This window comes from Balearica regulorum, chromosome 4 (assembly GCF_011004875.1).
Source record: "Balearica regulorum gibbericeps isolate bBalReg1 chromosome 4, bBalReg1.pri, whole genome shotgun sequence".
Classification (NCBI taxonomy): domain Eukaryota; kingdom Metazoa; phylum Chordata; class Aves; order Gruiformes; family Gruidae; genus Balearica; species Balearica regulorum.
The window spans coordinates 70,617,047-70,629,075 of record NC_046187.1 but is presented as its reverse complement, the minus strand read 5'-3'; the positions used below and the strand labels follow the sequence as shown (position 1 = coordinate 70,629,075).

At 39.2% G+C, this 12,029-nt stretch overlaps 1 protein-coding gene across 3 annotated transcripts in view; it reads left to right on the top strand.

Moving 5' to 3' along the window:
• ABLIM2 (actin binding LIM protein family member 2) overlaps positions 1–12,029 on the top strand; it is a 341,805-nt gene that overhangs the window by 31,457 nt on the left and 298,319 nt on the right. For all 3 annotated transcript variants that reach the window (XM_075752578.1, XM_075752573.1, XM_075752572.1), the window contains exons 16-18: positions 75–142; positions 832–918; positions 4,405–5,677. In XM_075752578.1, the coding sequence (XP_075608693.1) occupies positions 75–142; positions 832–918; positions 4,405–4,524 (275 nt within the window). In that variant the 3' untranslated portion in view covers positions 4,525–5,677. Of the gene's footprint in view, positions 1–74; positions 143–831; positions 919–4,404 lie in introns of those variants that run through there.

The following is a 12,029-nucleotide window of genomic DNA, read 5'->3' as shown; positions in this document are numbered from 1 at the left end:
CTGAACTGATAAATTCTTTTCTAAAAGGATTGTATCTTAACTGGTAATAAGCTTCTTTGTGAATGTGTTCGCAGGTGGCTATGCTTCAGGTGAACAAGCTGGTAGATTTATTCAGAATGCTATTCTGGAGCTCTGCTACAGGGTAAGCCTTCAATATTGTTTGTTGTGATTAAATAATAATATAGTATACAAATACTAAAAAAGAGATGTAGCAGTTATTCTGTAGTTCAAGGGGTAGCTTAGTAGCATATTACATTAATAGTTTCTGAATAACTTTCTGTAAAGTTTAGTAACTCATTGACCATGAATCTAGTCCTAATTTACCAAAAAATTAAAACCAATATATCTTACAGAGTAGCACTCTATCGTTTATGGCCTTGCAATCTTCATTAGAAAGCCAGTGAAACACCTGCAGTCCAGTTCTCTTTATTTCATTATTATGTTAGCTCATGATTTTTTTTTCTCAACAAAAAAGCTTTTCAAACTGAATTATATTCTTCACAGGTAAGGAACATTTCAAAGAAGAACGTGGACATTATGTTTTTAAAGTTCAAAAGTATGTGTTTTTATGTGTGTAAACAGTATCATCTTGGTTAAAATGTGTTTTAAAACCCATTAGCAAAGGAAGAAAACATTTAAAATACATTCTCTTTTGGCGATTAACCTGGGAGGAAAAACAGGATAATGAATCTAGACTCCTTATTTTGGATTTCTCTTAAGTTACCAATAGCTAGTACTTCATGAAAATAATCTTTATGCTGCTCTGTAGTTTACAGGTAGCCATAGACAACAACAGAAGTTGCCAAATGTATGTCTTTTGTTTGTAAACAGTTGAAAGATGATGCAGTTGCCCTGGTTGATGTCTTTGCTCCTCCTGACTTCATTCTCAACTCTCCCATTGGTAAAGCTAGTGGAGAGGTAAGAAAACCCATTTTAAAATTTCTAAGTTTAGTCATTAGGAAGGGTATTGCCTGTAAATAGCCATAACATATTCAAGACACTTCATCAGCACAGATACCCATGAACAAAAAAAAATAATTATAACATCTCCTAACATTCCTTAAACAGTAACATGTCTTTAGTATATAGCTTACTACCTTGATGATGTAGTAAGGTGTATTTCTTCTCTGCCTAGGACTTTTGCTGCCTTTATTGGTATTCACATTACACCCAGTTTGTGTGATATGCATATAAATGGTGTAGAAATTATTTATTTCTTTTAATTCTTCATAAATTTTTTATTTTAATCAGAGAAAGGAAAATTTAAAACTTGTTCCAGCTAAAAATTATAGCAGAAATTGCAGAATTCTTTGAGAATTCTGTTTATCCAAAAGGAATTCTAGGATATGATGGAGTATCTTGTAGTCACCAGTGCAAGGTACAGCATTACCCAGTGGATCTCAGTAATCTTAATACAGACTCGAAGGATGCTGTTTTGTTAACACCTCTCCTTGCTTTAATGAATATATAATCATTCTTGTTTAGGCTGAGAGAGATTTTTTTGATTAGTCTAGGTTACATAAAGCAAGAGTTGAATCAACAGCATAAGAACGGCCATATGGGATCCAGTTCACAGAATACTCTGTAACTGACAGTGGCCAAGGAGAACACTGTATGAAACAGATGAAAGGTGTTGTTTCCCTGGTATCCCTACTGTTGGCAATTGGTTTAAAAGATATCTCATGCCATAGGTTGTATTTGTATTATTCTGTTTAATAGCCACAGATACATCTATCCAACATTCATTTTTCCCATCCATTTTCAAATTCAGCTGTCTTTTGGCTTCCATGACACCATGATTTCCATAATTTAATTATAAGTATTGTGAAAAAATAGTTCCTAGTCCCAGTCCATATACATTTACTATCTGGGGTGGCTTTTTCATTCCTCTGACAGGCCTTGTTTTCCTTCTCTGTATCTTTCCTGGTTCTGCCATCTTCTTCCTGAGGTGCCATAACCAGACCTCCAAGCAGGATTCAGAATGTGGGTGCACCATGGATTTGACTATACTAGGTCATGGTCCCTCACTGCTTTTTTCTCCTTGACGTATTTAAAGAGCTGTATTTCATTCCAGAGTTTCAGCAAACCAAAATTCTTGCTTACTGGCCAACCCTACTCAGCAGGGCCAAGATGTGGGATAACTGTTGTGTAGAAACTAGCGTCACAGTACGGGAGGTTGGTTTGGTGTGGATAGACCCTGTGGAGAATCACTAGAGCCTGGGGAGACGGCCAGGAAGTTTTACAGGATTGCTGAGTCAAGGGTACTCAATGCTTTTCAATATTCTGTGTCTGTGTCTTCATGTCTAAAGTTGTCCATCGTTCCCATGGTGATCAAGCAATACAGAAGGCAGCCCAGATGTTTCTAACCAGACGCTGACCTCACAAGAGTGATTACTTTGGTAACACAGTCTCTACAAATAAAGGAGGAAAGGCTAGCTCTACATATCTAGCCATCTCCACAAGAGGACTATAATCATCACTGGAAACTTTGTTTCTGTTTCTGTAGATTTTTGAGGATTAATGAAAGAGATCATGGGAGGGAAGCTCCAAAGGTAACTCTAAGAGGAGGAACATCATCTGTAAGAATGTTAAGAATATCTCTGTTAGCCAAAAGCCCATTTTCACCCATTATTCAGTCTCTAACAGAAGCTGTGAACAGAAGCTATAGGCAGGAATATAAAATATGGTGCAAGTACATAGTGATCAGCTCCTAGAATACTACCCCTTTTCTAGCAGTCAGCTGGAGATTTCTTATCAGCAGCTGATAAAGCTGTCATGTGATGGATTTGGCTCAGTCCTCCTTGGCTAGCTCTTAGCTCACACATATACAGAAGCCACAGAGGCTTATTAATATTAGAGATTAATATTAGGAATATTATATGTGAGACATGCAGATAGGACTCTAAACACTATTGACTTCCTTGTGTACTCAATATTTGGTAAGTTTTTTGTAAATTCATTGAGTCATATTGAGAAAATAATTTCAAGCAGTGATGTTCTTCAGAATTCAGGAAGGTTTTCTGAACTGCCTCTAAGTCTGTTGTTTTCAACTTGTGCAAATATTTTCAGCTGAAATTTGAAAAAGGCTGCCAGTCCCTCACTCAAAGAAAATACTTAATAAAGCTCCTTGTCTCCTGGCTGTCTGTATTTAATTCTCTATTCATTGCTATCTTTGCAACTTCTAAAAAGCAACGCAAACATTTTAGTAAAAATTGCAGTGTGGTAAAGAACAGATTATCCAAGCATAACAGGAAAATTACTTTAACTCAGGATAACCTATGCTGTACCACAGTGGAGTGCCTTGCACCATGAGACACAGATCATAATTGGAGCAGAAAAAAAGTTTCCAAATTTGTTGTGGGCAGCTTTAAGCACTAAGAATTCAGATTCTCTTCAAAAGAAACTTTGATGCTGTGGATATCATTTCCCCACTGAAGCTTTAACAATCTCAGCTTAAGTATGTGAAGTTATTGGCAAATATATATTTCAAGATTAATTAAAAGTTCTTAGACAATATTAAATCAAACGTGGAATGGAATAAATAGTTAATGCTAGCCCACATAATCAAGTTAAAATATATTTAATATTAGGTATATTATATTTCAATATTTCTTTAAATCATCACAAATATATAGGGCCAAGCCATCTTTTGATGTAGAAGAAAGGCTTTTCATTTTACGTCACTGGCTGCTTTTATACTACGTTAATATTATATTATCCTGCACCCCAACTTACTGCTGAAAATATGATCTTCCTTTCCTCATCTTTCTATTATGCTATTTAAAGTTCTAAGCTTCAGTTAATTATGAACTGCCAAATATTGCTAAAATTATACTTTTGCAGAATTTACTTCCCATGTACTTTTTTTTAACTGTTCCACATAAAATTGCAAATTAACGAAGATGATGAATTAACAATCTGCTTATAAGAGAGGAATTTCTTATTCTCAGATCGAACAGTTCACATCTGGGCGAGAAGTTATGTTACTTTCCAGAAATGTGTTGAAATAAAGGTAAAACCAGACATGCACAAGTGCTTTCAGACAGTCTTCAGGTTTGGACAGAACAAAGATTAGTTTAATATAACTCTGTTTCCAAATTTCTGCCTTTGATAATACAACGATGTCAGGTTGAAAACAAGAAATTCAAAAGGTTACTGATTTCCTGCTCTTATGCCAAGGACAGTCTCAGTGATGTACACAGATATCTGATATTTGCAGTACTTTTTGAAAATTTGTGCTTTATCTTCATGTTTATTTTTGCCTATATGTAATTATTCACATTTGTTATCTAGAAATTCAATCACAATCTCATTTCAACCAATAAGTTCGATAATTTATCTTGCAGAAGTTTTCTTTGTTTTATTTTCTGTATGAATTAGTCCTTTTTTATCATTATTTTGCAGATATATAAAAATATGTGGGCAGAGATCCTTCAAGGCAGCAAAGCTCTGAACAGACCTTCATGGTGGGCAGAATTTTGTATTAATAAACCTGTTACAGGCAGGCTGAGGTCAAGATTGTAAACCAAACAACTTGTAAGCGGCTGGATGGGCCTGAGATGGATACTGTATTTCAGACATCAGGAGGAAATGAGACCATATGTCAAACACTGAAAATGAAAGAGATTTTCATAGAGAAGTGCCAAGTTTTAAAATAACTTTGAAATCAAGTCCAACTTGGTCTCAGGGACTGTTAACATAATAATGACAGAAGCAAGAGCAACACATCTGTGCACTATTCGTATTTACTTAATTAAATACAAAAAAAATGAAGATTCATTATGATCACTGCTTTGCCAAGGTTCTATAAAAGTTCCAATCAGTCTCTTGACTTTCCTGTCATATTACAGAAGTTAAATAATTAAAAAACACTCCCCACCAGGGACTATGAATAAGCTGAACAAAAGCAAAATAAAAGAGAATTTGAAGAAAAAGAAAAAAAGACATCAAGAACACCAACAGTGATAAACCTGTATTAAGGGATGGGAATCATTTCCGACAGCCCCTTTGAAGCCCGTGAAGCTATTCTGATTTACTTCATATGCCTCTGTGTTAAACTACTTGATTGCTCTTTCAATGCTGGCGAGGATTGGGATTTTAGATAATCTGTTTTATGAATTGTGTATAACTCTGAAGATAAAATTAATTGAAAATGACTCATTTATACATCTTTTAAAAGAAAGTATGGTAATGCAAACTTGTAAGTCTTAGATACATTCTTGGCAGTATCAAGCCTGGAATACATTGTCACACGTAGAAACAGCATCTGTGTTTCAGGTCATAATATACTCGAACTATTATAAATATGATCTTATAAGAACGTACAACAGTGGTAGGCATTATTGAATGCATTAGGATTTTTCTCTTTCAGCTATGTTAACTATCGCATGTTTTTATTCACAAATGGCAGACACACGAACAAAGTTTTGAAAATTTAGAATATTTTATGGTTTAGATATGCTTTTAGAATTTTTGTTTTAGAAAAACAAATTCCTTTTTTCCTTTATTGTATCTATGAACTGAAGTACTGTTAAAACCTAATTCGTTTTGCCCTTACTGTTGTGAGCAGTCTAGTCAAGCCAAAGAGATTATTTTGTAAGTTAAAAAATTCAGTATTATTTATGATTAACCAGGGATGAATTATGGTTTGGGCTATTAAATAAATGCAAGTTCAAGACTTGAGTGTTGAATTCTACTTTAGCAGAATCAGACCCTTGTCCTTGTGGGGTTTTATAATTTCATCTATTGTTGCAGTGTCAATATATGAAAGTTTGTAAGTCCTTACAGACTGTCACAATGTGACCAAGTAGTTCTGCGGAGGCTTCTTTGGTTCCATCTAAACCTGACAGAGCTCAGGAAATGTTTTGTGGCTGGACAATGCATTGTAAGGTGAGCATTAAAAAGATTTCTCAGAGTACCTCAAAGTACATTTATTTACTAAACAGATTTTTTAAAAAGATTTATTTGTATTTTTAGGACCAGTTTATCAGAGACTCTGGGGACTCCAAGTGCCTCATAATGCAAGTGCAGTTTAGAAAATAGAAATACAGTAGAAATATATCCCTAAGCTGTTCCTGTTAATCTTATTTATTATGACTATTTAGTCAACATCCAAACTCCCTGAAAAAAGCTGAGCCCCTCCGTGCTGATAAGGACTGTACAAACTGGCAGGAAAGTGTGCTCTCTGTTCTGAAAAGCTTCTAACTTCGACTAGAGCAAGCACTGCAGAGAGTGCATCAGCCAGGACATGACGATGGGCAGGCAAAATGGGATACTCAGTAAAATGTCACGATAATGGACAGTCACACGGCTTGCAATAAACGTAGAGCTTCACAGGATCCTTGGATCCCCACGCAGTTAATGGCAGAAGTTAAAGACCTGAGCACCAAAGCTGAAAGAAGTAAAGTCAAAGCAAGGGTGCCATGAGGCCGTGGGAATTCACTCGTTACGACACCACACATTGCTGTACCCCCAGCCGTGGGGGGGTGGCTGCTCACCAGGACTGTTTGAAAGCTCAGTGCAGCTGTTCAGCAGCTGTTGGGCTTTACATGCTGCCAGCAAAGGCTATCTCCATTTATTCTCAAACCCAGTACAAAGCCAGACCTGGGTAATCAAATGACCAAAATATCCTTTTCCTCTGAAGTCGACAATAAGCCAAAGGTTCTAGAGGTCCTCTATATCCAGCAGAAATTGTAAGTGTGAACTTGCAGAACTGCAGCATGGAGGGAGAAAGATGTCATGAAATTTGGCATCCAATTATCTACTAAATCATAGGGCAATAATTCAACAACTGCCACAAGATGTCATCATTATATGCAGTTTGTTCCTCTTTACGGGACATTAAAAGGCCTCTGGCAGAACAGAAGAGTCATTCCTCTCACAGTTCAAATGCCAAATACAGTTGGATGTGTCATTTTAACTTGGTTGGGGAGCTGGGTCAGAGGCTGTCAGATAGCTTCAGTGCAAAACAATTAGGCCATGGGAATCTGTCCTTGCAAGCTGCCACATGAAGGCAGCTAAATCTGCCACCAGAAAGGTGAATCCAAGTTAGCCTGAGAGAGCCCCAACCTACTGCTTCCTCTGTGCCCATGACACTTATCATTATCCACTCGTCTCCTGGATAGTGGCATCTTCCTTCTTTCTGACCTTGTCAAACCGCCTACCTGCCCCTCTACTCCGCTCTTGTGAGACCCCACCTGGAGTATTGCGTCCAGCTCTGGGGGCCCCAGTACAGGAGAGACATTGAGCTGTGGGAGCGAGTCCAGAGGAGGGCCATGAAGCTGATCAGAGGGCTGGAGCACTTTTCCTGTGAGGACAGGCTGAGAGAGTTGGGGTTGTTCAGCCTGGAGAAAAGAAGGCTCCAGGGAGATCTAATTGCAGCTTACCAGTTTCTGAAGGGGCCTACAGGAAAGATGGGGAGGGACTGTTTATCAGGGAGTGTAGTGACAGGACAAGGGGTAATGGGTCTAAGCTGAAGAAGGGTAGATTTAGATTAGATGTTAGAAAGAAATTCTTCCCTGTGAGGGTGGTGAGGCACTGGAACAGGTTGCCCAGAGAAGCTGTGGAGGCCCCATCCCTGGAAGTGTTCAAGGCCAGGTTGGATGGGGCTTTGGGCAACCTGGGCTAGTGGAGGGGACAGCAGGGGGATTGGAGCTACATGATCTTTGAGGTCCCTTCCAACCCAAACCATTCTATGGTTCTATGAGTTTATGACCTCTTTTCTATCAGAAAAAAACCCAAATTGTTCATGTGCATTAGGACACTGAATGCACACACTTCCCTTGCTGATGTGGCAAGATAACTACATGATTATTTCACGTCACCTTTTGTAGGAGCAATGGTGTCAGGAAAAAGGCTTAGGGAGCCATATGGAAGCCATGCCATCCTTTCAGCTGCAGTTCTGCGGATACAGGTTTCCCAGAGTTGCTTGTTTTCTGCAGAGATAAGTAGACTCACACACTGCCATTTCTGTCGGAAAGCCTCTTTCCCACCGTAATAGATGATTCATCATGCGTTCTGCAGGGTAGCAAGTTTCTTTTCTGCTTGCCTTTATTCATGTATTTTCTTTACTGAGTTAATGTATTTTCAAACTTGAGTGGTGACTTAATACAAGTACATGCTATCAGCACGACTGGTCTCGCTCTCAGATGCATCACGGAGCCCTGTGTGTCCTCTGGTAGCACTGTACCTCCACGAGCCTTAGCAATGTTTTGTTGTTCCCAGTTCTCATTAAGCCTGAGATCAGAGTAAGGTTCCAGATCATTTGAGCTCGGTTCACTGGCCTAAGGAGCACCACAAGCAAAGGGGAGCTCGCTGCATGAGACATCCATGTGATAGTATAATCTGAGACAGACCGATCCAACCAAGGGAAGGTCAGCTGTGATCACAGCAGGCTGCCCACAACACTGTCAGTGGGAACAGAAGCGTAAAGCTTCACTCTTCTCCAAGCAAGTCAAGTTGCAGGTTTATCAAACACAAGCAGAGCACTTCACATCATTTGCTTTCAGAGGCAGAGAGACAGATGAATGCAGTTGTTGCTGAGAGCAACAGTTCTGCTAGCTACCTGGCCTTTTTCTTTCCCAAATTTTTGCGGTCTGGTTGCATTTGTTCAGCGTTACCACATCATGAATCTCTCTTGAATAAATGCAGTTTCCATCAGGATTTTCTTTACTGTATTTGTCAAAGAATACACGAGCGAGTGTGTGGCTAAAACAAATCCCAGTAGATTCCCTGAAGCAAATTTATACTTCTTTTTTTACATTTTTGTTCAGGAATTATGGTCAGCTTTAATATCCAGCATCTGCTGAGATTTTCAAAAGACTCCAAAGACCCAGCATCAGAAGGCAATAGCCCCCCTCACCTGCCCATGTTCTTCGAACCTTCCACAACATCCAGTTGTGCCCTCCTCAACTCATTTCACCTGCTTGTCATCCTCTCTGTACTCATAGCTTTGCTAAAAACTAATTTTTGCCAATTCATAAAATATCCACTGTTATTCCTCCTTTTAGGCAAAGAATATTTTTAAATTTAATTTAATTGAAATTAAAGTTCTTTGATAGAGAAAACACCTCAATGCACAATGACAATTTTGTTTAGAAGGGCAATTTCTTGCCACAGAGGGATAACCATGAGGTGGAAAATAGGCCATGGAAGGACCAACATGGAGCTCTAATTTGGTCAGACCTGTGACTGTGACAGAAACATACCTCACGCTTTCAGCAGGTTATCCATGGGCCAGGACACCTTCTAAAGCATCCACAGAAAAGCCACTCTACTTCCAATATACCCTACAGCACATACTGTCCACTGGCTCTACCACCTCCATGAGGTCTTTTGGGACAGCCTGTGCATTAGCAATGGAAAAGGATTGCCTGAGAACGAAACCTCTTTTAGCTGTGTAATACATCATTTTTGTAAAATGTATGAATCAAACAAGGAATTTATGGACAGACATCATTCCCTGTAGCAAAAATATGAGCTGTGATGATCAAATTGTTTATAGTGAAGCAAAGAAAGTACTCAACAAGTAGTTCTGCACTGTATTTACATGCTTTCATCACTGGAATGTGATGAAATACTTTCCAGCCCCTTAGTAACCAGGAGGATGTTAAGCAACACGTACTATAGTAAACACTTTAAAATCAGCAGACCCATATAACTGGCAACAAAAGATTGTGAAGGCTTGACTAGGAAGACTTGACTGGCCTGCTCATACTCATTACTGTTATCTTTAAGAGTGTTCTATCATAAGCAAAAGAATGGAAAATCTGAAGGAGGATTCAACTAATAAAATTATTAGTATATAGTAATACAATAAATATCGATCAGAAGTTTTGTAGAAAATAGACCTGATTTAATTCTTGGAGGAGTTCCAAGGTATTCTCAAACTCTGGTTTTTTGAATATATGTGACATGCAATGTGTACACACACACACTTCTAAGACACCATAGTTAATGTTACATGACACTGTGAGTAAAAAATCAACATTCTGTCAGTAAAACACACTTTAATTGGATTAGGAGCTTCCTGACTGACAAGATCGCAGAAAGCGATCAGTGGAGAAATCACTGTATGTGCTTTAGGGATGTTATTAAGGATAATCCTAGACCTACCACTGCTTATTATTTTCCTCGGCAAGCTGGAAGTAATTGTAAAATCTCTTTTACTAAATTGTGCAGAATCGGTGAACTGGTAAATAAAGGTGAAAACAGACTTGACATACAGCGTAGTCTGAAATGCTCAGTTAGTTTAAACCAGCCTGGTTTTGCTGACCCAAGTATGCAACCCTTTAAAAAATACTTGGATAAAGAGAGTTTGTCATTCTAGGTCAGACAGTACTGAGCCAAGGTGAATGCTTTCCTCTCCACATTGGCTGATTGCTTTCATCAACAACCGACCTGCACTGATGTACTGGGAGAGAAGGATGTGGTTTATAATTTTTTAAAAGTTGCAGGAGTGTCACAGGAGGAGTAAGAAAACGTGTGATCCTTACAACCTTGACATCATCACAGAATTGTTTCTTGTCCAGCCCTAATTTGAAAAAAACCAAACCCATAAAAATGCAGGCCTGCCTGGAAAATGGAAACTGTGTTGGCACTGTGGAGAAGGACCCTGGAGTCCTGGTGGGGAACAAGCTCTCCATGAGCCAGCAGCGTGCCCTCATGGCCAAGAAGGCCAATGGTATCCTGGGGTGCATTAAGAAGAGCATGGCCAGCAGGTCGAGGGAGGTTATCCTCCCCCTCTACTCTGTCCTGGTGAGGCCACATCTGGAGTTCTGTGTCCAGTTCTGGGCTCCCCAGTTCAAGACAGGGAACTACTGGATGGAGTCCAGTGGACGGCTACAAAGATGATGAAGGGACTAGAGCATCTCTTGTATGAGGAAAGGCTGAGAGAGCTGGGTCTGTTTAGTCTGGAGAAGACTGAGAGGGGATCTCATCAACACTTCTAAATATCTAAAGGGCAGGTGTCAAGAGGAAGGGGATGGACTTCTCAATGGTGCCCAGTGACAGGACAAGGTGCAATGGGCACAAACTAGAACACAGGAAGTTCCATCTGAACATGAGGAAAAACTTCACTGTGAGGGTGACCAAGCACTGGCACAGGCTGCCCAGAGATGTTGTGGAGTCTCCTTCTCTGAAGATATTCAAAACCTGTCTGGACGCGATCCTGTGCAACCTGCTCTAGGTGACCCTGCTCTAGCAGGGGGGTTGGACTAGATGATCTCCAGAGGTCACTTCCAACCCCTACCGCTTTGTGAACCTGTGAATCTGTGAAAGTGAAAATTTCTACGAGTAATTCTGCCTCTGTGCTCGCAGAAACCGGGTGCCAGACTACTGCTTCTTCAGGGCACAAACCAGCAAAGTGTGCAAAAAGGAGCAACAGTATTGACTTCAAAGCTGGACAAAAGTGTGGTTCAACAGGAAACTGGACAAACTCAATGTTTAGCATGTCAAAGAGGAGCTTAAAATATGATGCGATTACAGTACTATCGGCTTGTCCAAAAGTGGAAGAAAATGTTCAATGTCAAAACAAATGTAATTTGTGTCCAAGAACGAGGGAGAGATTTAAGGAAATGGTTTACTTTGAAGGAAAGTGTGTGCCTATACACACATTATTTGGGATGATCAAACAACAGTCTATGGTTTTGTTATACACTGTACCAAGATCCTTTGAATCTCCTTTTCAGAACAGCTGCTGCCATTTGAACTGCCCTCCAAAAAAGTACTTCTCTGAGTGTCATTAAATAATGATTTTTTTTAAGCCCACACAAACACTTGGCTTTTTCTATCTAGTTTATCAATGATGAGTGTTTGCAAAGTCCAGAACAGAGCACTGGCTGTATTTCACTAGTGTGATGGAGGAGCCAGGAAAAACATATCTCCTGGGGAGTATTCCCACTTGTAAATTTATTTTTGACACATATAGGGTGGAATTGGGTTTCTGTGCTTGTTTTGATCTCTTTACAAATTCTTATTAAAAAAAAAAAGTCTTCCAGCTCCACAGAAACTGCGTATCCTGTTCCAGTACA